This window comes from Tamandua tetradactyla, chromosome 3 (assembly GCF_023851605.1).
Source record: "Tamandua tetradactyla isolate mTamTet1 chromosome 3, mTamTet1.pri, whole genome shotgun sequence".
NCBI classification, from domain to species: Eukaryota; Metazoa; Chordata; class Mammalia; order Pilosa; family Myrmecophagidae; genus Tamandua; species Tamandua tetradactyla.
Window position 1 is genome coordinate 210,462,184 of NC_135329.1, and position 27,500 is coordinate 210,489,683.

Below are 27,500 nucleotides of genomic sequence, written 5' to 3' on the forward strand. Positions count from 1 at the left end.
TTTGCATTCCCTTGAACAATGCGTTTGCATATTGGCTGCAATCCTGGGGTGAGATCTGTCCTCAGACAGAAATTTAACCTAGTTCTTGAACCTTCCTCACCTTTCTTTGGTCTTAGCACACCACCTCCTGCCTACTGGGTTATGGTTGGGCCTTGTGTGACAGTTTAGTTGTGTGTGACTAGCTCTGGGTAAATAGGTTCAGAAATTCTAGGAACCATCTCTCACTTGGACAGCCTGGTTTCCACACTCATCATCTTGGACCTCCATCAATAATGCAATGAGTGCGCAGAACAGATTACTCTCCCATCCTGTTTAGGGAGTATAAACCATAACGGGCATCAATATTACTTTCATTTGTTGCAGCATGGCTTTTCCTCTTCAGGCCTTGGAGAGAGTCTCTGTAGGCTTTTCCTCTTGGTACTTTGGGGCATGGTTGGAGGTGAGAAGATGCTGGGTTGTCCCTCAGAATGGAAGCCACTGGCTCAGTATGAAGGAAGTAAATGAGCACCTTGGTGAGAAGGGGCATGAGATTGTGATACTAGTTCCGGAAGTTAATTTGCTGCTGAAAGAATCTAAATGCTGCACAAGAAAAATTTACCTAATGCTATACACCCAGGAAGAGCTGAAGAACTGGCTTTACTCCTTTGGAAACAGTCATTTTGCCACCAATTCTTCCTCCAGCCTCCTTCCAACTGAGTTCAGGAATGTGATGATTCTCCTGGACATGATGGTCCCCAACTGTGAGAGACTCCTGAAGGACTCCAACACCCTGAATTTCCTCAGGGAAAGCTCATTCGATGTCCTCTTCACAGACCCAGCCTTATCCTGTGGTGTAATCCTGGCCGAGTACCTATGCCTGCCCTCCGTGTACCTCTTCAGGGATTTCCCATGTGCCGTGGAGTACACGCTAAACAGAAGCCCCAACCCTGTGTCCTATGTCCCCATGTGCTACACTCAGTTCTCAGACCTGATGACATTTCCCCAATGGGTGGCCAACTTCCTTGTGAATTTCTTAGATTCTGCTATATTTCAACTTGTGTATATGAAGTACCAAAACCTGGCTATGAATTTCCTCAAGAAAACTGTGTCCCTCCCCACCTTGTATCGGAAGGCCTCCGTTTGGCTGCTAAGGTATTACTTTGTTTCTGAGGATCCCCAGCCATCCATGCCCAACATGAAATTCATTGGAGGAATAAACTACAAAGAAAAAAGGAGACCTATCTCAGGTGGTGTTTTATTTTGTTTGTTTGTTTTGTTTTATTGTTCTTTTTCTCAGTAAGTGAGTAAAAATCATTCTTATGTGCTCTGTCTTCCCTCAGTCAATTGACTCCTTCTGCTGAGTCTCATCTGGAAGTTTTCCAAAAGAAACATACCTTCCAATGGAGGTAGAATGCACATGCTCTGCTTGGGGTAAAAGGGTGTCTTAATTCCCTAGGTTTGCCATAATAAAGTACCACACCAGAAATTTATTGCCTCACAGTTCTGGAGGCTAGATGTCCAACCTGAGGTGTCAACAGGTCTTTGCATCCTCTGAAGGCTCTAGGGTTCTAGTGGTGGCTGGCTTGCAACTCATGGCTCACTTTGACTTGAATTATAATTCAGTGTCTCTCCTTGAGTCTCTCTTTCTGTTTGCTCCTCCTGTCTGTCTAAATTTCCTATACCTCTAAGAATACTAGTCTTATTGATTTAGACCCATCTTAAATGAATTTGGCATTATCTTAACTAATATCATCTTTGTCCCAGTTTGAAGCTGTGGGTATTCCTCAAAAGATCATATTCTTTTAATCCTTTCCTGTGGTAGTGGGACCATTTGATTAGGTTTTTCAGTTCATGCATGCTCCAGGCAGGTCTTAATCATTTACTGGAGACCTATATATGGGGACAAAACACATGGAAGATCAGAGAAACTCACAGAAAATCCCAGAGAAGCTGAGAGAAGAGGACACACACAGGCTTCAGAAAGGAAACCACCAGAGGCAGAGCTGGAAGCGATACAACCTGGGAGAGAAGGGCAAGACCAGCAGACGTCGCCATGTGCCTGGTCATGTCAGAGATGTTGAGGAACGCTAGTAGCTGGTCTTCAGGGAGAAGATATTGCCCTGTTGATGCCTTGATTTGGACATTTCCACAACCTCAAAACTGTCGACTTCTAAGTTAATAAATTTCCGTTGTAAAAGCCACCCCACTTCTTGTATTTTGCATTTTGTCAGCTTTAGCAAATGAAAACAATCTTCAAAGACCCTCTCTCTAAATAGGATCACATTCAAGGGCCTGGGGATTAGGGCTTGAGCATATCTTTTGGTGGGACACAGTTCAAGTTATAGTGGGAGTCTGTGTGAGATCTGAGGCTGAGGTGACACAGAGGCATTTGGATGAAAACAGCTGATGTGAGGCTATAGCAGGAGATATGTTTAGCGAGGTGGCCTGGGAAAACTGATAGAATCATAGAATGAGCATTAGAATGGTTCTAGTCCAACTCTCACACTTTCTTGTCATGGGGACAAGGAGACCCAGAACTGGGACCAAATCCATTCACCCAATTTGTCCCCACAGTTTCTACTGAACCTTAAGCCAGGGGTCAGCATATTATAGCCCTGGGCCAAATCCTGCCAGAGGACTATTTTGTATGGCCCAGACTTAAGAATGGCTTTTGCATTTATAAAGAGCTGTTAAAACAAAGAAAGAAATGAAAGCAAAGAAAATGTGGCAGAAACCTGTGTGGCCTGTAAAGCCTACTCTTTTGTGCAAAACACGTGCTGACCCATGAACTAAGGGAAACATTTTCAGATGAATTGCTGATATCTGGTAGATGAAGCCTAGAATTATTCTAAGAAATAAAAATTTATGTATTTTTAAAGTATTTCCACTTTTGAAAAGTTCAGACTATTCCCTCATTTTCATATCAGATTTCTCTTTTTCAGTGCATTTTTCATCAGAGAGAGAGCATCAAATAGGTCCCAAGGGCAATTACCATCCTTCATCATCTTCTAATTTCTTTATTAAGCAGTTGGACAATGGACTGTAGCTAATTGGAGAGGTTTTTAGTTTACTAAAGCAGACAAAATGCCATATGCCAGAAATGGGTTGGCCTTTATAACGAGGAATTAATAACTTCCAAGTTTATAGTTCCAAGGCCATGAAGATGTCCAAATCAAGGCATCAACATGATAACTTCTCCCTGAAGACCGGGAAGCAGTATCCTTAGCTTCTGTGCCACATGGCTAGGCACATGGCAGCATCTGCTGGTTGCTTCCTTCTCTTCCAGGTTCCATTGATTTCAGCTTCTGTGGCTTTCTCTTTCTCTCGGAATCTTTTTTAAAGGACTCTAGTAAGAGGATTAAGTCCATCCTGAATGAGATACATCACACCTTAACTGCAGTAGCCTCATCTCAAGGTCCTACATACATTGAAGTAGTTTATAAGTTAGCTGCAGTATTATTGTATAAGTTTATGAATTTATGTGTATCACCTCAGTATTATTGCTGTATAACTTTATGAATTTATGTGCATCACTTTATGCATTTACACTTGTTATTCTGTGTATGTGTACATCACTGTATAAATTTGTGCGTTCATAAAGATATATAAATGCAAGCTTTCTCAAAGGAAGAAAAACAGGATGTCTGCTATGTTGTTAATAATGTGCAGACTTAAGCATATCTGAAAATATTGGTGTGCAAAACAGGATGTCTGCCAGGACTGTTTCTTGTCATGTCCAGGAGCAGCCCTTATATCGGACAGAAGAGTTCAGTTAAGGGCCAGATAGTAACTTCCACCCTGCAAGTTCTGTTTCTTTATTTTTTCGGTGTTTACTGCCGATTCTCATAATAACTCCTGCCTTGCTCACTAGCTTATGTAATCTGGAAACAAAGAACATTCAGGGCTCACACTTTGGACAGGAGTCCTCTGAGACTGCCACGGCAATAAAAGTTTTGCCCACTTCCCAGAGGCTCCGGGACTTCCTTGGGTGTTGTTGAGAGCTTTAGCTACTTAAAAATGGTCTCACACCTACAAGAATGCATTAGGTTTAAAAACAAGTTTTTGTGGAGTACATATGGCTTCAAATCACCATAGAGCAAAATTTCTGGACTGCATGACAACTGCATGTTTATTTTTTGAAGAACTTCCAGACTGTTTTCCAAAGTGGTGATACCATTTTATTTTATTGTGATAAAATACCACTTTAACCATTTTAAAGTGGACAATTGAATGGACTCGAGTGCTTCCACAATGTTGAGTGCCTTCAATAATGCCTGGTTCCAGGACGTTTTCATCACCCCAAATTGAAACCCTCTATCTAACCTTCAGGCAGTCACTGCCCATTCTCCCTCTGTCCAGCCCCTGGCAGCCATCAGTGTGCTTTCTTTTGCTGTGGATTTATGTATTCTGGATATTTCATGTAAATGGAATCATGCAAAATGTGGTTTTTTGTGTCTGGCTGCTTTTGCTCAGCATGTTTTCATGGCTCATCCATGTTGTAGCATATGTCAGAACTTCATTATTCCTTTTCACAGCTGAATAACATTGTATAGTATGGATAGACTACATATGGTTTCCATTCATCAGGTAATAGACATTTGGGCGGTTTCCACTTTTGGGCTGCTGCTAATACACCATTCACTCTCTTTTCCTTATTTAGTATAAATGGTCCTTCATCCAACAAATATCTCTTGAGAGCCTTCCCTGCCCTTGGGGAAGTGCTGGGGGACACAGCTCTGTATGCTTGAAGCTTGCAATACCAAGGGAAAACAGATCTTGATCATCCACAAATCGTGATGCCCTCTTTGAAAGAAGGTTAAGGGCCAAAGAGAGCTGACAGTGGAGGCATTGAAGGTTGAGAGGGTGTGAGCTTGGGAGATAAGTGTACAAAACAGAGAAGACCTCAGGTACAGCACAAAGCAGAGACTCTCAAGGTCTTTAATGAAGAAGCCCTGCCATGTTCATTCTCCTCTCTCCCTCCTTTGTTGAAGGTCTCCTTACTCTGATATATATGAGTATGTGGAAGTCCTATCTTATGGGTCTTCTGAGTGGTCTGTTTGTCATTGCTATTGAGTGTCCGTGTCTTCCCCACTGCTCTGGGGCTCCTGGACCCCCACTTACATTGCTGGAGTCTTCCTGGAAAGTCACAGGCACAGCCCCTACATAGGACAGGTGCCCTCCAGAGATGTGGGGCTAGGCAGGCCATACTGCTTTCACTGCCCTCTTCCTTCCTTGGACCATTCAGACTTGACCAAGCTGGGCCGTTTTAGACCTTGGTCAAGACTTTGACCAAGACCCTGACTTTTTGTTGCACTCCCCACACTCACAGCCTGTCAAACAGATTAAATTGCCTCCACATCCCACTTTATATGTTTTTATTTAATTTGATGAACTCAACTATTGTTAACTAATTTATATATGATTGTATTTTATAGTGATTTAATTGAACATTTGTCAATGTGATTTTGCCATTTTTGTCTTCTGAAAGTAGTAAATTTCTTTTTTTTTCCAGCTTCAAACATTTTTTCAGCTCTTTGTATATATATCTCATAAGTACCAGTCCCGATACTAAAGGATCGAGGGTACTTCAAGAGTGTTACCAGAGAAGAGGGAGATCAACAGCCATGGACCAGACATGACTTTCTCTATAGGGGATGAGGAAGCACCCAAAAAAGCTCAGCCCTTCACAGCATCTAACTTTCTAGACATCCCTCTGTTCTTAACATGAGATTACACCCATGCAAACCTTCCAGTCTCCCTTGCACACAAATTGCCACTTGCCCTCCACTCACCTTTTGGGAAATCCTGTTCATACCCACAGAGGTTGGTTTCATCCCAGACTCTCCCCTGCACCCCACTGGTATATGTCCCAGCCTGAGTCACTCGGTCTACAGTGAGCTCTGAGAGGGGTTGACCTCTTTCTGAACACTAACGGATGGCCAAGTGTTCTCCTTGTCACCTCTGTACCTAGTTGGTGAGAAAGGAACTTCTACTTTTGTCTGCTGGGAGTGGCTGGACACATGACTCCCAACCATGGACAGATGAGCATGGTGGCTGTTTATTAGTCACATATCCTCAGCCCTGTGAGAAGGGCACCACATGCCATGCAGGCCCACATGGTGGCTAAATTGGGCAGTGTTGACAGCCAGGACCTCAGGGAGGCAAGAGGGAGGGGTGCCCCCTCATTCTCAATGCACAATGTCATTGGCCTGTCTGAATAATCTTAAGGACTGGCAAGAAACTGAAGCCCCCTTCTTGGGGACAGGCCCACCCTGGGCCTGGTCTCTTTGAAAAGAAGGGGTTTGGCTAGGGGAACTTATCTACAGAGACAGAGCAGGAGAGGAGTTTGTGATTAGGTCACTGGAGGTGCTCCTGATTCACCAGATGTCAAGGGATACATAACAAGCCTCACACCACCCCAAGGTTACACCAAGTACTGCACAATGTGTAGGAAGGCCGGTCGTTCAGGGTGGCTCCCTTTAGGGCCTCCCTGTCATGTCACTGGTGGACATGCCAGGTCCTTCATCCTCTGGTCTAGTGTAGAGCCACAGACCACAGGCACACACACACACTAATGCTTACAAACAGAGGCCCATCAACCTTCATAATGAGAAAGAAATGTTTTTAACTCCTCTGAATTTGCAGGGCAACTCTCAGGCCAAGATAGGCAAAGTGGCATGAGTCCCTTTACATCATCTTCTGCCTCTGATTTATGTTTCTTTGGACTTGTGGTGACAAGCCCAGGACCCACATGAGTTCTTTACTGGACTCTCGATTCGCTCCACAGAGACCAGGCAGGACTTTGCTAGTCAAGGCCCAGGCAAAGGTCTTTATATGAGTGGTGTCCGGCAGGAAGAATTGCAGGTTTCCGGCACCCATTGCTTCCACTGCCCCTGCAGCTGGCTTGGGCCAGGCTCTCTTCCGAGGCTCTGACCTCACAGCCCTGCCTAGGCTGTCAGGCTCCTTAGGGACTGGACTGACTGGGCTCCCTCTGCAACCTGCCGACGTCTAGTTGCTGTCTCAATGTTGTCCTCCTCCTGTCTCTGGTCCTTGTAAGTAGAAATCCCTGCTGGTGCCTGTCCTCCCGGGAAGCTGCGCCCAGCTTGGGCTGAGCAGAATCTTTCCGCACTCTTGAACAATGTATTTACATATTGGCTGCAATCCTGGGGCGAGTCCTGTGCTCAGATGGAAATGTAACCTGGTTCCTGAAGCTTCCTCTCCATTCTGTGGTCTCAGCATGCCTCCCTGTCGACAGTTAGGGTTGGGCCTTGTGTGACAGTTTAGCTGTGTGTGACTAGCTCTGGGCAAATCAGTTCAGAAATTCTAGGAACCACCTCTTATTTGGACAGCCTGGTTTCCAGACCCATCATCTTCTTGGACCTTCCTTAGTAATGCAATGAGTGTGCAGAAGAAATTACTGTCCCTCCTGATCTTGGCTGAGAAGCCTGATACTCAGGAGATGGGTCTCACCCCTAGCCCAAGTGATGAGGGGAGGGCTGGAGGTAGAGCCTAGTTCATCGCTTTCACCACATGCTGGTAAGATTTGAATTTCTCAAATCTGTATTTCCTAAAGGCAATGAATACATTGCTTATTAATAGTGTCTTTGACCAGCTTTATCTCAAAAAAGAACACGTGGCTCTCTAAATGTTCCTATTTCATGCTTAAATCATCAGAACTTGATATAGGAATGAAAAAGAAACTTTAGTGTGGGAGTTAATTAGATTGGCAAACCAAGACTTGCTTCATTCAGTTGACATTTTTCAAGAGTCAACTGAAAAGAACAAATATTGTCCTAGGCCCATAGATGCTGCCATTCTAGTCGGGGCAGTCACAGAGTACATAGCAATAGGCCAACACTGGTGAATGTGAAGAAAATAAGGGGGCTCGGAGTGATGGCCCCAGCTATGTGATCATGGGTTGATAAGGAAAAGCCTCCTTGAGATGGCACTAACCAGAACCTGGACTGAAGAGAAGAAGCAAGACATCTGGGGAAGACTTGGTCTTTTGGTTTTTATCAATATCTGTGACAGGATCCCAAAACTAAAGCCCTTGGGCCAAATCCGGTTGACTGTCTGTTTTTGTAAATAAAGTTTTATTGGAACACAATCAAGCTCACTTGCTTATTACTATCTCTGTTTTTTTTCCTGCAATCATGACAGAGCTGAGTCATTGTCACAGAGACAGAATAGCCTGTAAGGCCTAAACTATTTACTGTCTGGGCCTTTACAGAAAATATTTGCCAACCCCTGATTAGAAGAGTGATTCTCCAAGTGTGTTTTAGAAAGCATAGGGATCCCTGAGCCCTTTTAGGGGGTCTGTGTGGTCTATTGCATAATAAGACTAAGATGCTATTTACCTTTTCCATTCTCATCCTCTCATGACTGTGCACTGGAGGTTTCCAGTGGCCACGTGACATGTGATTTCACAGCAGACAAAAAGCAGAGGCAGAAGGGGAGGCTGCTGCTTCTGTGAATGCAGATGTTACAGGGACTTGCAAAAATGTAAATCAATGTCACTCTCCTGCCTGATTTTTTTGTTTTGTTTCAGGAAATATAGTTACATTTCATAAAACAGGTTCTTTACTTGTAATGGGATTATTCTTGTTATGCTAGATGAGTTGATAAGGACATTTTAAAAATTCATTGGCTTTAATGTCTGATACACAGTTCATATGGATAGACCTAACCTACATATGCAAAAGGTTTTTGTTGTCCTCAGTCATATTTAGGAGCATAAAGCATTCCTGGAAGCAAATAGTTTGAGAACAGCTGACCTAGAAACTGGCAATTCTGTTTTTCTTTCTGAAGCTGCAGAAGCTGGCCACGAATTCCATTTCCTGTCTGCAGAAGGACTGTCACACCTGCATTCTAGGGTCTGTACTACATGAGACATGGGCAGGTGTGTCTGTAAGTTAGAAAGTACTCTGTGGTGTCAGGCTGGTGCCACCTTTTTTTCATAAGTGTAGGGTGGAAAGTTGTGCTGACTCCTGTGCCTGCCCAGCATCCCTCAGCTCATCTTTTCATTCTGCCATCTGAGGTGACCAGAATTTTGGAGCAGGCAGCTCCCTTGTGTGATTTTGAATTTTGACCCTGACATCTGCTTAGTTGACTCTACCTTTCCACTCTGAGAGTGGTTGGTGAAAAAGTTGCTAAGTGTGAACGGCTACTCATCCCAGGTCCTGATCCATTATGCAGAACTGCAATGCTTGGGATTAAGCAGCTCTCCAGGGGTGTTTCCCAGCCTCTTTGGAGAGTCCCTAGCTTGCTGGGGACTCAGGGAAAACCCAGAAATGGAGGTGAAAGCTAATAAATGGCTTTGTTAGCCCAAGTCAGCTACATACTGAGAAATGGTTAAATATTAATTTCAGTCCCTTTGATAATAAAGGGCAAAACTCAGAACAAGGAGGAGTTTGGCAGGGTATGTGAAGACTACCGAGTTTAGAGAAAGGGCTAGGATCCCTGGGGTTTAGGGGGTATAAACCATTGACTGGCATCACTACTGCTTTCACTGGCTCCAGCATGGCCTTCCCTCTTCAGGCCTTGCAGAGAGTCTCTGCAGGGCTCTTCTTCTTAGCACTCTGGGGTGTGGTTGGAGGTGAGAAGCTGCTGGTTGTCCCTCAGGATGGAAGCCACTGGCTCAGTATGAAGGAAGTGAGTGAGCGTCTCGGTGAGAAGGGGCATGAGATTGTGATACTAGTTCCGGAAGTTAATTTGCTGCTGAAAGAATCCAAATACTATACAAGAAAAATTTACCCAGTGCCATACACCCAGGAAGAGCTGAAGAACCGGTTTCGTTCCTTTGGAAACAGTCATTTTGCCACCAATTCTTTCCCCGGCCTCCTTCCAGCTGAGTACAGAAATGCCATGATTGTCCTGCACATGATGTTCGCCAACTGTGAGAGCCTCCTGAAGGACTCCGACACCCTGAGTTTCCTCAGGGCGAGCGCGTTCGATGTCCTCTTCACAGATCCAGCCTTACCCTGTGGCGTAATCCTGGCTGAGTACCTGGGCCTGCCCTCCGTGTACCTCTTCAGGGGCTTCCCATGTGCCCTGGAGCATGCGCTGAACAGAAGCCCCAACCCCATGTCCTACGTCCCCAGGTGCTACACTCAGTTCTCAGACCAGATGACATTTCCCCAGCGGGTGGCCAACTTCCTTGTGAATTTCTTAGAGACCTCTTTATTTCAACTTGTGTATACAAAGTACCAAAACCTGGCATCAGATCTCCTCAGGAGAGAAGTGTACCTCCCCAACTTGTATCGGAAGGTCTCCCTTTGGCTGCTAAGGTATGACTTTGTATTAGAGTACCCCCGGCCATTCTTGCCCAACATGATATTCGTTGGAGGAGCAAACTGCAAGAAAAGAGGAGACCTATCTCAGGTTGGTGCTTTTTTTTGTTTTTTATTATCTGTTTTTTAGTGAGTGAGTAAAAATCTTTCTTCTATGCTCTGTCTTTCCCCACTCAATCGGCTCCTCCTGCCAACTGCCATCTGGGAGGTCTCCTAAAGAAACATTCCTTCCAGTGGAGGTAGAATACAAATGCTGTTCTTGGGATGAAGGGATGTCTTAGTTCCCTGGGCCTGCCATAATAAAATTCTACAAACAACAGAAATTTATTCCCTCATAGTTCTGGAGGCTAGAAGTACAAATGAAGGTATCAGCAGGTCCTTGCTTCCTCTGAAGGAGGAAGGTTCTGGTGGGGGCAGGCAGGCAACCCATGGCTATCTTTGACTTGAAACATAACTCAATCCTGCCTCAGAGATTTCGCTTCCTATTTGTCTCCTTCTATTTCCTCTGCTTATAAGGATACTAGTCCCATTTTAATCAAGTTTAGCCACATCTTAACTTTTCAAAGATCCTCTTTCAAAATAGGATCACATTCCTGGAGCTGGGGTTTAGGATTTGAGCATATCTTTTGGGGAGACACAGTTCAAAGTATAATGGGGGTCTGTGTGAGATCTGAGGCTGAGGTGACACAGAAGCATTTGGATGAAGATAGCTGATGCGGTGCTGAAGTAGGAGACATGTTTAGCGAGGTGGCCTGGGAAGAATCACAGAACCTTTCCCAAATCCCACACTTTCTTCTCAGGGAGACAAGGAGACCTAGAGCTGGAACCAAATCCATTCTCCCAATTTTGTCCCATGCTTTTCCTCTGAGCCCTCAACAAATTACAGTCCTGGACCAAATCCTGCCAGAGGCCTGTTTTGTATGGCCCAGGGCAAAGAATGGCTTTTACATTTGTAAAAGGTTGTTAAAATGAAGAAACAAAGAAAAACAAACAAAAATTTGGCAGAAACGTGTGTGGCCTGAAAAGCCTACACTTTACTATCTGGCCCTTTGTGCAAAACATGTGCCGACACTGTGGGCCCTGCCCCCTCATGCCAGGCCATGGACAGCATGTGAAATGCCTTGTAAACCCTGCAGGGAAACTCCATCCCTATCCCTCTCTTCCTTGGGGCCAAGTGCAATACAGCTGGAACTCTCTCCCTGGGAGGTGATGAGAGCACCATGGTTTTCCTGCAACATTCTTTTGGGAGCAGTTACACAGAAAACTAGATCCCTACTCCTCAGAGGTACCCTTCTGTTCCCGTTTCCTCTTCATGTGTTCCAGAACCACCTAGATCTGTGGTGCCCAAAGGGGGACAATTTCAAGTGTAATGTCTGAAGATATTTTTGGTGTCACAATTGGGGGTACTCCTGTTACCTGGTAGGTGGTGGGCAGGTAGGCTCTTAAACATCCTACAATGCCTGGGTCTCATTTCATCCACAGAGAAATGAGAAACACTGATTCTAATAGACTGGAAATATCAGTCACATCCATGTCTTTGAGCAGGGCACCTGCTGGGTGGTGTGGGAGCAGCAGGGATTCTTTGCCCACCGTCTGTGATCACCTTGTCTTCCTGGGGCTCTCTGATCCAGGCTGACATTTCAGCATTCATTGACTGAGCAGAGGACTGAATTTGGGGGGAGGCAGCGAACAAAACCTGAAAATGCCAAGTCACTCTTTATAAGCACTTTTGAAAATACATGAGGTGAGGCAATGTCTACCATGTTTGCTTTTCTTTCAAAACCTTGTATCTGTCTTTACAACTCTTTACCTTTGTGATTACCAGACATTTTGGCATAAATCTGTTTCTGTTAATGAGCAGTGATCTAAACAGTGGTTACATTTTAGAGGGAGTCAGAGTTAAAAATATACGTATTTGTCATGAATATCCCAAAATGTAGAGACTTGATTTTTTAAAGTAACTTTGAAATATCTAAGAGAATGATTGTGTGTGGAATTTTAAAACACTAGTTTTGAGATTTAATTCACATACCATACAATTCACTCATTTAAAATTTACAGTACAATAGTTTTTAGTATATTTTTAAAATTGTGCAACCATTACCACAATCAGCTTTAGAAGGTTTTCCAATCATCCCCCAAAGAAATCCTGAGCTCACTAGCAGTCACACCCCATCCCCTCCTTCCTCTAGCTCCTGTCAACTAATTTACGTTCTGTCTCTGTGGATTTTCCCATCCTGGGCATTTCATAGAAATTGCACCATAGCATATACACCTGGATTTCTTGACTTAGCATCATGTTTTAAAGGTTTACACATGTGGTAGTCTTACTTTTTATTGCTAAATAATATTCTTTTGTATTGATATACCGCATTTTATGAATCTAGTCTTCGTCTGACAGATATTTGTTTTTTCCCCCACCTTTTGGCTATTACACATAATGCAGCTATGAACATTGGCATAAGGTTTTGTGCGGCCATATGCTTCCAATTCTCTGGGATATATACCTAGGAGAGTGTTTTAGTTTCCTAGGCTGTTCAAACAATGCCATGGAATGGATAGGCTTGAACAATGGCAATTTATTCACTTATGGTTAAAATTCAAGGAACTGTCCAAATCTGGGCATCCTCAAGGTGATCCTTTCTTCCTGAAGACTGACAGCCAGCAATCCTTGGCCCTTCTGCCACATGGCAAGGCGCATGGCAGCATCTGCTGGTCTCTCCCTTCTCTTCCAGGTTCTTTTGAATTCAGATTCTTGTTCCTGTGGCTTTCTCAATCTCTCTCAGTATTCCTTTTAAAGGACTCCAGTAGGAGGATTAAGTCCCATCCTGAATGATGTGTGTGACACCTTAACTGAAGTAGCCTCACCTGAAGGTCCTACTTACATGGGCTCACACCCACAGGAATGGATTAGGTTTAAGAACAAGTTTTTCTGGAGTATATACAGTTTCAAATCACCATAGAGCAAAATTTCTGGACTGTATGATAACTACATGTTTATTTTTAGATGGACTTGCAGACTGTTTTCCAAAGTGGTTATACCATTTTGTTTTATTATGATAAAATACATGTAACACATAATTTGAACTTTAAGCATTTTAAAGTGAGCAATTCAGTGGACTTGAGTGCTTTCACGATGTTAAGTGCCATCAATAATGCCTGGTTCCAGGATGTTTTCTTTACACCAAACGGAAACCCTCTACCATTCAGGCAGTCACTGCCTGTTCTTCCATCCAGCCCCTGGCAGCCATCAGTGTGCTTTCTGTTACTATGGATTTGCATGTTCTGGATATTTCATGTAAATGGAATCATGTGGTATGTGGTCTTTTGTGTCTGCTTGACTCAGCATAATGTTTTCATGGCTCATCCCTGTGGTAGCACATATCAGAACTCCATGCTTTTTGTGTTAGTTAGATTCAGTTGTCAACTTGGCCAGGTGAGTATACCTAGTCTTGTTGCTGTGGACATAAGCCAATGGTACATGAACCTCATCTGTTGCCAATTACATCTGCAGTCAGCTAGGAGGCGTGTCTGCTGCAATGAATGATGTTTGACTTAATTGGCTGGTGTTTAAATGAGAGAGCGCAACGTAGCACAGCCTAGCAGCTTGAATTCCTCATCTCAGCACTTGCAGCTCAGCCCAGGCCTTTGGAGATGCAGAAAGAAGTCACCCCAGGGAAAGTTGTTGGAATCCAGTGGCCTGGAGAGAAGACCAGCAGAGACCATCCTGTCCCTTCCATGTAAGAAAGAACCTCAGTGGAAAGTTAGCTGCATTTCCTCTGAAGAACTAACAAAATTAATTCCCTTTTATTAAAAGTCAATCCATTACTTACCCTGTTTCTAATGGTAAGATAATGGGTAATTGGAGCTGAAGGGATACAGACTGTGCAACAGGATTAGGTATAAAAACTCAAAAATGGACAGCACAATAATACCTAATTGTAAAGTAATCATGTTAAAACACTGAATGAAGCTGCATCTGAGCTATAGGTTTTTTTTTTTTTACTATTATTATTACTTTTATTTTTTTCCTCTATATTAACATTCTGTATCTTTTTCTGTTGTGTTGCTAGTTCTTCTAAACCGATGCAAATGTACTAAGAAATGATGATCTTTCATCTATGTGATGATGTTAAGAATTACTGATTGCATATGTAGAATGGTATGATTTCTAAATGTTAGGTTAATTTCTTATTTTTCCGTTAATTAATAAAAAAAAAGTTTTACACAAGGAAAAAAAAAAGCCAATACATCTCTGGTGTGCTGCATTCCAGCAGCTAGCAAACTAGAACACTTTTTTACAGCTAAATAACATTGTGTTATATGGATAGACTACATATTTTTTCTATTCATCAGGTGATAGACATTTGGGTTATTTCCACTTTTGGGCTGCTGCTAGCACACAATTCACTCTCTTTCCCTTATTTAGTATAAATGGTCCTTCACCCAACAAATAACTGTTGAGAGCCTTCCCTGCCCTTGGGGAAGTGCTGGGGGCATGGCCTGCACACCTGAAGCTTGTAGTCCCAAGGGAAAACGGATATTGATCATCCACAAATTGTGATGCCCACTTTGAAAGAAGATAAAGAGCCAAACAGAGATGACAATAGGGGCTTTGCAGATTGAGGGGGTGTGAGCTTGGGAGATAAGTGTACAAAACAGAGAAGACCTCACGTAAAGCAAAAAACAGAGCATCTCCAGGTCTTTAATGAAGGAACCCTGCCATGTTCTTTCTCCTCTCTCCCTCCCATTTGAAGGTCTCTTTACTCTCATAAGTGAGTATGTGGAAGTCCTATCTTATGGGTCTTCTGAGTGGTCTGTTTGTAATTGCTATTGAGTGTCTGTGTCTTCCCCACTGCTCCAGGGATCCTGGGCCCCCACTGACATTGCTGGAGTCTTCCTGGAAAGTCACAGGCACAGCCCCTACATAGGACAGGTACCCTCCAGAGATGTGGGGCCAGGTAGGCCATACTCTCTTCACCGCCCTCTTCCTTCCATGGACCATTCAGACTTGACCAAGCTGGGCCATTTTGGACCTTGGTGAAGACTTTGATGGAGACTCTGACTTTTTTGTTGCACTCCCCACACTCACAGCTTGTCAAACAGATTAAATCGCCTCTGTATCCCAGGTCACATATTTTTATTTAACTTGATGAACTGAACTATTGCTGGCTAATTTATATGCAATTATGTTTTCTAGGGACTTAATTAAACATTTGTTGATTTAATTTTGCAATTTTTGTCTTCTGAAAATAGTAAATATCTTTTTTCCAGCCTCAAACATTTTTTTAGCTCTTTATGTATGTATCTCATAAGCACTGGCCCTGATATTAAAGGACTAGGGGTAATTCAAGAGAGTTAGCAAGGAAGAGGGGGCCAAACATGACTTTCTCCACAGGGGATGAGGGAGCAGCCAAGAAGCTCAGCCCTTCACAGGGTCAAACTTTGTAGACATCCCTCTGTTCCTAACATGAAATTACCCCCATGCACACCTTTCAATCTCCCCTGCACACAAATTGCCAGTTGCCCGCCCTCACTTTTGGGGAAATCCCATTCATACCCACAGAGGTTGGTTTCATCCCAGGCTCTCCCCTTGCACCCCACTGGTATATGTCTCAGCCTGAGTCACTTGGTCTGCAGTGAGCTCTGAGAGGGGTTGGCCACTTTCTGGACATTCAGGGATGGCCAGGTGTTCTCCTTGTAACCTCCGCATGCAATTGGTGAGAAAGGGACTTCTGCCTTCGTGTGCTGGGGGTGGCCGTACACATGACACCCAGCTGTGGACAGATGAGTGTGACTGTTTATTAGTCACATATCCTCAGCCCTGTGAGGAGGACACCATACGCCATGCAGGTCCACATGGGGGCTACATTGGGCAGTGTTCACAGCCAGGGTCTCAGGAGGCAAGAGGGTGGGGTACCCCTCGTTCCCATGGCATGATGTCATTGGCCTGTTTGAATGATCTTGAGGACTGGCAAGAAACTGAAGCCCCCTGCTTGGGGATAGGCCCAACCTGGGCCTGGCCCCTTTGACAACAAGGGGTTTGGCTAGAGGAGCTTATCTACAGAGACAGAGTGGGAGGGGAGCTTGCAGTTAGGTCACTGGAGGTGCCCCTGATTCACCAGATGTCAAGGAATAGATGACATTGAGCCTTAACTTTCAGCCTCACACCACCCCGAGGTTATACCAAGTATTGCAGCAATGTGCGGAGAGAGCTGGTCCTCCAGGGTGGCTCCTTTTAGGATCTCCCCAACATGTCACTGGTAGACATACCTGGTTCTTAATCCTTTTGTCCAGTGTAGAGCCACAGACCACACACACACACACACACACACACACACACACACACACACACACACTAATGCTTACAAACAGGCCCATTCACTTCGTAAGGAGAAAGAAATGTTTTGTAACTCATTCTTAACTACAGGGCTTCTCTCTGGCCAAGTCAGGTAAAGTCTCTGGCCAAGTCAGGTAAAGTGGCTTGAGTCCTGTTCCTTCATGTCCTGCTTCCAATTTATGTCCCTTTGGAACTATGGGGAAAAGCACAGGACGCACAGCCGAGCCATGGATTCTTTACTGGACTCTTGTTTAGCTCCACAAAGACCAGGGCAGGATTTTGCTAGTCAAGGCCCAGGCAAAGGTCTTCATCCAAGTGGCATCCAGCAGGTAAAATTGCAGGTTTCTGCCACCCCCTGGTTCCCCTGGCCCTGCAACTGTCTTAGGCCATGCTCTCTCCCATGGCCCTGATCTCAGAGCCCTGCCTAGGCTCTCCAAGTCCTGAGGGGTGGTACTGCACTAAGCTCCCCCTGCCACCTGCTGGGGTCTTGTTGCTGTTTTGATGCCATCTCCCTCCTGTCTCTGGTCATTGTAGGTAGAAATCCCTTCTGGTGCCCGTTCTTCCGGGAAGCTGCACCCAGCTTGGACTGATCAGTCTTTGTGCACCCTTGAACAATGGTTTTGCATATTGGCTGCAATCCTCATGCAAGTTCTGTCTTCTGATGCAAATTTAACCTGGTTCTTGAAGCTTTGTCTCCTTTCTCTGGTCTCAGGACGCCTCCTCTTGCTTGACTGGGTTAGGTTTGGGCCTTGGGTGACAGTTTAATGTGCGTGACTAGCTCTGGGCAAATCAGTTCAGAAATTCTAGGAACCGCCTCTTACTTGGACAGCCTGGTTTCCACACCCATCATATTCTTGAACCTCCGTCAGTAATGCAGTGAATGCACAGAACAAATTACTCTCCCAACCTGTTAGGGGAGTATAAACCATTGACAGGCATCACTATTACTTTTATTTGCTGCAGCATGGCTTTCCCTCTTGAGGCCTTGCAGAGAGTCTCTGCAGAGCTTTTCTTCTTAGCCTTGTGGGGCCTGGTTGGAGGTGAGAAGGTGCTGGTTGTCCCTCAGGATGGAAGCCACTGGCTCACTATGAAGGAAGTGAGTGAGCGCCTCAGTGAGAAGGGGCATGAGGTTGTGGTGCTAGTTCCAGAAGTTAATTTGCTGCTGAAAGAATCCAAGTACTGCACAAGAAAAATTTACCCAGTGCCATACACCCAGGAAAATCTGAAGAACCAGTTTCACTCCTTTGGAAACAGTCATTTTGCCACCAATTCATCCCCCAGCCTCCTTCCTACTTCAGTCAGCAGTGTGATGATTTTCCTGGACCTGATGTTCGCCAACTGTGAGAGCCTCCGAAGGACTCCAACACCCTGAGTTTCTTCAAGGCGTGTACGTTCGATGTCCTCTTCACAGACCCGGGCTTACCCTGTGGTGTTATCCTGGCCAAGTACTTGGGCCTGCCCTCCGTGTACCTCTTCAGGGGTTCCCTGTGTATCCTGGAGCACATGTTCAACAGAAGCCCCTACCCCGTGTCATATGTTCCTAGGTGCTACACTCAGTTCTCAGATCAGATGACGTTTCCCCAGCAGGTGGTCTAACTTCTTCGCGATTTTCTTAGATTTCACTATATTTCACCCTGTGTATATGAAGTGCCAAAATCTGGTGACAAATCTCCTCAAGAGAAATGTGTCCCTCCCCACTTTGTATTGGAAGGCCTCCATTTGGCTGCTAAGGTATGATTTTGTGTTTGATTATCCCCGGCCATCAATGCCCAGCATGATATTCGTTGGAGGAATAAACTGCAAAGAGAAAGAAGAGCTATCTCAGGTTGGTGTTTTGTTTTGTTTTTTTTAATTTTCCTGTTTCTTTAAGTGAGTAAAAATTATTCTTATGTACTCTGTCCTCCCTCAGTCAATTGACTCCTTCTGCTGACTCACATCTGGACATTTTCCTAAAGAAATATACCTTCCAGTGGAGGTAGAATCCATATGCCATTCTTGGGGAATTAAGACATTAATTCCCTAGGGCTTAATTCCCTAGGGCTGCCATAATAAAGTACTACATAGAACAGAAATTTATTGCCTCACTGTTCTGGAGGCTAGATGTCCACCCTGAGGTGTCAGCAGGTCCTGCATCCTCTGAAGGCTCTAGGGTTCTGGTGGTGGCTGGCTGGCAACCCGTGGCTCACTTTGACTTGAACCATAATTCAATCTCTGCCCTTGATTCTTCTCTGTCTGTTTGTCTCCTTCTGACTCTGTCTAAATTTCCTCTACCTCTACGAATGCTAGTCATTTTGGTTTAGACCCATCTTAAACCAGTTTGGCCTCGTCTTAACTAATATCATCTTTGTAACAGTTTGAAGCTATAGGTATCCCCCAAAAGATCATATTCTTTTAATCCTTTCCTGTGGATGTAGCTCTATTGTAGTGGGACCATTTGATTAGGTTTTTCAGTTCATGCATACTCCAGGTTGGTCTTAATCCTTTTACTGATGTCCTTTATAAGAGGACAAAACACATAGGGAAGATCAGAGAAACTCACAGAACAACCCAGAGAAGCTGAGATATGAGGACACACAAAGAGTTCAGAAAGAAAACCACCAAAGGCAGAAGCTGGAATCAGTACAACCTGGGAGAGAAGGGAGAGACCAGCAGACGTCCCCATGTGCCAGGCCATGTGCCAAAGGAGTTTAGGATCTCCAGTAGTCGGTCTTCAGGGAGAAGGTATTGTCCCATTAATGCCTTGATTTGGACATTTTCACAACCTCAGAATTGTCAACTTCTAAGTTAATAAACTCCCATTGTAAAAGCCAACCCACTTCTTGTATTTTGCATTTTGTCAGCATAGTAAACGAAAACAATCTTCAAAGACCCTCTTTCTAAGGAGGATCACATTTGAGGGCCTGGGGGTTAGGATTTGAGCATAAATTTTGGTGGGACACAGTTCAATTTATAGTGGGGATCTGTGTGAGATCTGAGGCTGAGGTGACACAGAGACATTTGGATGAAAAAGACTGATGTAGGGCTGTAGCAGGAGACATGTTTAGCAAGGTGGCCTGGGGAGAGTCACAGAACCTTAGAACAAGCATTAGAAAGGTTCTAGTCCAAATCCCACACTTTTTTGTCAGGGAGACAAGGAGACCCAGAGTGGGGACCAAACCCAGTCTCCCAATTTTGTCCCATGCTTTTTCCCTGAACCCTCAGGAAACTACAGCCCTGGGCCAAATCCTGCCAGAGGCCTGTTTTGTATGGCCCAGAGCAATGAATGGCTTTTACACTAGTAAAGGCTGTTAAAACAAAGAAAGAAACGAAAGCAAAGAAAATGTGGCAGAATCATTTGTGGCCTGCAAAGCCTACACTTTATATCTGGCTCTTTATGCAAAACATGTGCTGATGCTGTGGGTCCCGCCCCCTCATGCAGGGCCATGGACAGCATGTGAAATGCTTTGTAGGCCTTTCGGGATACACCATCCCTATCCCTCTCTTCCTTGGGCCAAGCACAATGCATCTGGAAGTCTTTCCCTGGGAGATGATGTGAGCACCATGGTTTTCTTGCAACATACTTTGGGGAGCAGTTACACAGAAAACTAGATCCCAAGTCTTCAGGGGTACCCTTCTGTTCCCTTTTCCTTTTCATGTGTTCCAGAACCACCTAGATCGAGGTGCTTCAGGGTGTAATGTCTGGAGATATTTTTGGTGTCACAATTGGGGATACCTCTGTTACCTGGTAGGTGGTGGGCAGGGAGGCTGCTGAACATCCTACAATGCCTGGTCATACCTCATCCCCAGAGTAATAAGAAACACTGACTTTAATAAATTGAAAATATCAGCCACGTCTCTGAGCAGGGTGCCCGCTGGGGTGGTGTGGGGGCAGCAGGGGTGCTTTGCCCACCCTCTGTGATCCCCTTGTCTTCCTGGGGCTCTCTGATGCAGGCTGACATTTCAGCAGTCATTGACTGAGCAGAGGGGGGAGGCAGGGGAACAATGCCTGAAAATGCCAAGTCACTCTTTATAAACACTTTTGAAAATATGTAAGGTGAGGCAATGACTACCATGTTTGCTTCTCTTTCAAAACTCAGTGTTTATCTTTACAACTGTTTACCTTTGAGATTACCAGACATTTTGGCATAAGCGTGATTTTGTGAATGAGTAGTGATCTAAACAGTGGTTACATTTTAGAGGGAGTCAGAGTTAAAAATATACATATTTGACATGAATATCCCAAAATATAAAAAATTGATTTTTTAAAATAACTGAAAAATCTAGGAAATGATTGCATGTGGAATGTTTTTTCAGTTTTTTTAATGTATAGTGTAACATATATACAAAGCAAAGAAATAAAAAAAACAATAGTTTTCAAAGCACTATTGAAAAAGTGGTTACAGGACAGATCCCAGAGTTTGTCATGGACTACCATATGATCCTCTCTTATTTTTCCTTCTAGCTGCTCCAGAATATAGGAGGCTATAGGGCTTAAATAATTTTTTATGATCACTTGGCCTTTTATCTTCTTTTTATGAACAATAACATATATACAAAAAAGCTATAAATTTAAAAACACAGCACCACAATTAGTTGTAGAACATATTTCAGACTTTGACGTGGGTTTCAATTTCACAATTTTAGGTTTTTACTTCCAGCTGCTCTAAAATACTGGAAACTAAAAGAGATTTCAATTTAATGATTCAGCATTCATATTCATTTGTTAAGTCTTGTCTTCTATGTATAATTCCACCATCACCTTTGATATTTCCATACCTCTCTTTGTAATTGTTTGGGCTATGGCAATTCTAAATTTTTGATATTGGAAGGGTCTGTCACTAATATGGAGTAGGGATATGGAACTATCTGATGTTCTGGAGAGGCTGGGCTAGGTTTCAGGACTTAACTGCGCCAGGGACCCATCTGGAGGCTGTAGGTTTCTGGAAAGTTACTCCAGTGCCTGGAACCCTTGTGGAATCTTATAAATTGCTCTAGGTGTTCTTTAAGATTGGCTGGAATGGTCCTGGTTGGGGTTTGGCAGGTTATGTTGGTTAGCAAGGTCTACCTGAAACTTGCGTAAGAGCACCCTCCAGAGTAGCCTCTCGGTTCTATTTGAGCTCTCTCTGCCACTGATACTTTATTAATTACACTTCTTTTTCCCCTTTTGGTCAGGATGTAATTGTTGAGTCCATGGTGCCAGGTCTGGATTCATCCCTGGGAGTCATTGATTAGGCATCAGAAATGCCTTTTCAGTAATAACTTTGAATGCTAACAGACTAAAGTTACCAATTAAAAGATACAGATTGGCAGAATGGATTAAGAAACATAATCCACTATATGCTGCTTATAAGAGATTCATCTTAGACACAAGGATACAAACAGACTGAAAGTGAAAGTGGTTATTGAGATTGGTGGTTATAGAGATCCTATTTCATCCCATTGTGATCAGAGAAAGTGCTTTGAATAATTTCAGTATTTTAAAATTTATAGACCTCTACCAAAAGCTGAGCTGATAGGGAAATTCATTGCCTTAAATGCCTATATTAAGAAACAAGAAAGAGCAAAAATCTAGGACTTAAAAGCAAAACCGGAGGAACTTGAGAAAGAACAGCAAACTAACCCCAAAGCAAATAGAAGAAGAAAAATAACAAAGATTAGAGCAAAGATAAATAAATGGGAGAACAAAAAGAATCTGTAGATCAATTTGGGGAGAATTGACATCTTCACTATAGTTAGCCTTCCTATCCATGGGCACGGAATATCTTTCACCTATTTAGAGCTCCTTTGATTTCTTTTAGAAATGTTATGTAGTTTTCTGTGTACAAGTCCTTTATGTCCCTAGTTAAGTTCATTCCTAAGTATTTGATTCTTTTAGTTGCTATTTTGAACAGAATTTTTCGTTCACTGACCCCTCATCTAGGTCATTGCTTGTGTATAGAAATGTTACTGATTTTTGCACATTAATTTTAAATCCCGCCACCTCATTTTCACTGGCTATAAGGGAAATGTAGATCAAGACTACAATGAGATACCACCTCACACCTATAAGAATGGCCGCTATTAAACAGACAGGAAACTATAAATGTTGGAGCGCATGTGGAGAAACTGGGACACTTATGCACTGCTGGTGGGAATGTATAATGGTACAGCCACTGTAGAAGACTGTTCAGGGGTTCCTTAGAAAACTAAATATCGAGTTACCCTATGACCCAGCAATAGCACTACTTGGTATAGACCCAGAAGTGCTGAAAGCAACGACACAGATATTTGCATACCAATGTTCATAGCAGCAGTATTCACATTCGCCAAAAGATGGAAACAAATCAAATGTCCATCAACAGGTGAGTGGATCAACAAAATGTGGTATATACATAGGATGGAATATAATGCAGCAGTAAGACAAAATGATGTCCTGAAGCACATGATATGATGGATGAGTCTTGAGGAATAATGCTGAGTGAAATTAGCCAGATACAAAAGGACAGATACTGTATGATTCCACTTTTATGACCAGCATAAAGGTATAATCAGAGGCTTAGAATGCAGAATATAGGGGACTTAGAGATACATAGAACTATTAAAACTTACCATCAGGGAATCCGCTGATACTGTGTCAAACCTTCGGGATACCCAAATCAATAGACCCTGCCCTCAATCGTGGGGCTTACTCTTGTGAAGCTTATGTAGGTAGCAGAGAAGCTTAGACTACCTATAGGTATGCTTAAGAGTTACTTCTGGTGATTTGTTTCAGGGCAGGTATGGGTGCAGGTTGGGGATGTTACACTGATACTTGTGAATGTGGGCACCCAGCAGCCAGGGAAGATGTAGCTGTGTGGGTGCTCCACTCTGGGGGGAGTAACCCTGGTGTGGCTGGCTTAAAGCACGGGCCCTCTGTGTGCATGCTTAGAGCTGTGGGAGTAGATCAACATTATGCCTTTGTGGATTGGGGGCAGATGTGACCCAGCTGTGCAGGTTGACAGTTCCTCAGAGCTGGGAAGTGAGGCCAAGGGCTGTGAGCATGTGTGGTCCTAGAACTGCTGTAACATGTGGTTCCCAGAGCTGAATGATGTGATTGGGGTCCTGTGCACATGCGTGTGCCTGGGAGTGCCGTAAACAGATGCGCTGTGCTCAGGGAGGGCAGGGGAGGCTGTGCAACACTATGGGTAGGGGGCGATGGTAGCCTAGGTATGGAGGTTAGTGTCTGCAACCTTTATGCGTTGGCAACATAAAGGGAAGGGGAGGTAGTGCTTGGGAGGGGTGCAGGGGAGGTGGGTTGGGCAGCACTTGGGATTGGGGGCAGATATGTGCACTGGGGGCTGGTGGGGTGGAGGCACCTGGAGTGCAGGTAGTGGGAGCAGGTGATGGGGTTCAGGTGTGTGGGGTGTGGGGTGACTCACGGAGTTGTGCTGGTGAGGATTGTGCGCCTAAGGGTCATGGCCTGGCTTACTTCTTAGTCCCGTGCTCCAGTCCGTGCACTCCCACAGGCTCCATGCCTCTGCGCCAGGTTCCAGCTTTCTACCTCTCAATTCCTCGGCCTCTGCAACCAGCGCTGCCGCATGTAGTGCAAAAGGCTCTCCCAGGTCAGCCGCACTCCTGAATTGCCACCTCAGTCGCCCTCCCATCTGTGGAGCAGGGCTAATCTTGAGCTACTCTAGTTGACCATCTTCCCCTGCATGTGGAATTTTTTAAAACTAGCTTTATTGAGATTTAATTCACATACCATACAATTCATTCATTTAAAGTTTACAATTCAGTAGTTTTTAGCATATTTGTAGAGTTGTGTGACTGTTACCACAATCAGCTTTAGAACATTTTCCAGTTACTCGTGGCCTGCTCCCCCCACCAAAGAAATCCTGGACCCAGTAGCAATCACACCCCATTCCCTCCTTCCTCCAACTCCTGTCAGGCACTAATTTACTTTCTGTCTCTGTGGATTTTCCTATTCTGGGCATTTCATAGAAATTGAATCATACCATATATGCCTGGCTTTCTTGACTTAGCATCATGTTTTAGAGATTTATCCATGTTGTAGCCCTACTTTTTTTGCCAAATAATATTCTATTCTGTGGATAGACCACATTTTATGAATCTAGTCATTATCTGACGGACATCTGGTTTTCCAGTTTTTGGCTATTATGCATAATGCTGCTGTAAGCATAGTCATAAGGTGTTTGTGTGGACATAGACTTCCAATTCTCTTAAGTATATACCTAGCAGTGTCTTTTAGTTTCCTAGGCTGTTCAAAGCAATACTATGGAATGGGTAGGCTTAAACAATGGCAATTTATTCACTTATGGTTAAAGTCCAAGGAACTGTCCAAATCCAGGCATCCTCAAGGTGATCCTTTCTTCCTGAAGACTGACAGCCAGCAATCCTTGGCCCTTCTGCCACATGGCAAGGCGCATGGCAGCATCTGCTGGTCTCTCCCTTCTCTTCCAGGTTCTTTTGAATTCAGATTCTTGTTCCTGTGGCTTTCTCAATCTCTCTCCGTATTCTTTTTAAAGGACTCCAGTAGGAGGATTAAGTCCCATCCTGAATGATGTGCCTGACACCTTAACTGAAGTAACCTCACCTGAAGTTCCTACTTACATGGGCTCACACCCACAGGAATGGATTAAGTTTAAGAACATGTTTTTCTGAGGTGTATATAGCTTCAAACCACCACAGAGCCAAATTTCTGAACTGTATGTTAACTACATGTTATATTTTGAGTGACTTCCAAACTGTCTTCCAAAGTGGCTATACCGTTTTATCTTTTTGTGGTAAAATACACATAACATATAATTTACCCTGTTCTTTTTCCTTTGTATGCTGCATGTTGGGCATCACATTTCATTCTTTTTCTATGTGAGTATCCCTTATTGCAGCACCTTTGTTGGCTTTTGTTTGGTTGGTTTTTGTTTTTTTCTGTGTATGGTGGGGGCGGAATCGAACTTGGGTCTCCAGCATGGCAGGTGAGAACTCTGCCTGCCGAGCCACTGTGGCTGCCCTGTTTTTTTTGTTTTGTTTTGTTTTGTTTGTTTTGGGGAAATGCATGGTCCAGGATTTGAAACAGGATCTCCTGCATAGCAGATGGGAATTATACCACTGAACTACCCTCACACCCCTATAATTTATGATTTTAAAGTGTGTAAATGCAGTGGACTCGAGTGCTTTCAGAATGTTGTGCACCATCAATATTGTCTTGTTCCAGGATGTTTTCATCACCCCAAATGGAAACCCTCTACCCTTTAGGCAGTCACTCCCCATTCTCCCTCCGTCCAGCCCCTGGCAGCCATCAGTGTGCTTTCTGTCACTATGGATTTGGATATTCTGGATATTTCATGTAAAACAGATTCACACAATATGTGGCCTTTTGTGACTGGCTGCTTTCACTCAACATAATGTTTCCATGGGTTCTCCGTGTTGTAGCACATATGTGCTACAGAACTTCATCCCTTTTTATGGCTGAAGAATATTCCATTGTATAGTTAGACTGTATTTTGTTTTCCTTTCATTAGATGATGGACATTTAGGGGTTTCCACCTTTTAGCTATTGTGAATGCTTCTGCTGCAAACATTCATGTATACAAGTTTGTTTTGAATACCTGTTTTCAATTTTTTTGGGTATATACCTAGGAGAAGAATTGCTGGGTCTTATGTAATTCAATGTTTAATTTATTAAGAGCTGCCAAACTGTTTCCTCAGTGGCTGTACCATTTTACCCTCCTACCAGCAATGAATGAGTGTTTCAATTTATCCGCATTCTTACTAACATCTGTTATTTTCCTTTTTCAAAATTTTTTAATTTTATTTTATTATAGCTGTTCTGGTTGGTGTGAAATAATGTTTACTGTGATTTTGATTTGCATTTCCCTAATAACTAATGACATTGAGCATCTTTTCATGTACTCATTGGCCATTTGTATATCTTCTTTGGAGCAATTTCTAGTCAAGTCCTTTGTCCAGTTTTTAATATGATTTTCTGTCTTTCTGTTGTTGAGTTGAAGATTTATTTACACATCTGGATATTTAACTCTTTTAGGATATATGATAATTATTTTTTTCCCATTTCGTGCTTTTCCCCCTACATTTTTGATGGTATCCTTTGATGCATAAAAGTTTTTTATTTTGATGTACAATTTTTTTGTTTTTTTTTTGACATGGGCAGGCACCGGGATTCGAACCTGGGTTCTCGGGGATGGCAGGCAAGCATTCTTGCCTGCTGAGCCACCGTGGCCCGCCCTGATGAAGTACAGTTTATCTATGTCTTCTTTTTTTCTTGCTTTTGGTGTCATATCTAAAAAGACTTTGTCTAACCCAAGGTCACAAATATTTATACCTCAGTTTTCTTTAAGAGTTTATGCTTTTAGCGCTTATATTTGGTCAATGATCTATTTTGAGTTAATTTTTGAATAGGATGTGAGATAGGGGTTCTCTTTCATTCATTTGGTTATGGATATCCAGTTCTCTCAACACCATTTATTAAAGAGACTGTTCTATCTCAATTAAGTGAGCCCACTTAATTATCAAAAATCAATTGACCATAGATCTAAGAGTCTGTTTCTGAGCTCTCAATTTGATTCCATTGATCAGTATGTGTATCTTTATGCCTGTACCATGCTATTTTGACTATTGTAGCTGTATAATACACTTTAAAGTCATGAAACATGATACCTGCTATTTCATTCTTATTTTTCAAAATGTTTTAGTTATTTTAGGTCCCTTACTCCTCAACATAAATGTGATAATGAGCTTCTCCATTTTTGCCACCTGTTGGAATTTTGATTGGTATTTTTTAATTGTACATCAATTTGGGTAGAATTGATATCTCAATGACATATAGCCTTCCAATCCATGAGTATGGAATGTTTTTCCATTTATTCAGGTATTCTTTGATTTCTTTTAGCAATGTTTTATAGTTTTCTGTGCAT

At 43.4% G+C, this 27,500-nt stretch overlaps 1 protein-coding gene and 2 pseudogenes across 2 annotated transcripts in view; all 3 read left to right on the plus strand.

The window, feature by feature from the left end:
• LOC143678265 (UDP-glucuronosyltransferase 1A6-like) overlaps window positions 1-27,500 on the plus strand; it is a 129,071-nt gene that overhangs the window by 30,182 nt on the left and 71,389 nt on the right. Inside the window, exon 1 of one of the 2 annotated variants that reach the window (XM_077155487.1) lies at window positions 9,398-10,359. The exons of the other annotated variant lie outside the window; for it this stretch is intronic. Within the exon in view, the coding sequence (XP_077011602.1) occupies window positions 9,499-10,359 (861 nt within the window). The 5' untranslated portion in view covers window positions 9,398-9,498. Of the gene's footprint in view, window positions 1-9,397; window positions 10,360-27,500 lie in introns of those variants that run through there. 2 annotated transcript variants of the gene reach the window in all.
• On the plus strand, window positions 365-2,047 carry LOC143678264 (UDP-glucuronosyltransferase 1A6 pseudogene; annotated as a pseudogene).
• On the plus strand, window positions 17,104-23,714 carry LOC143678266 (UDP-glucuronosyltransferase 1A6 pseudogene; annotated as a pseudogene).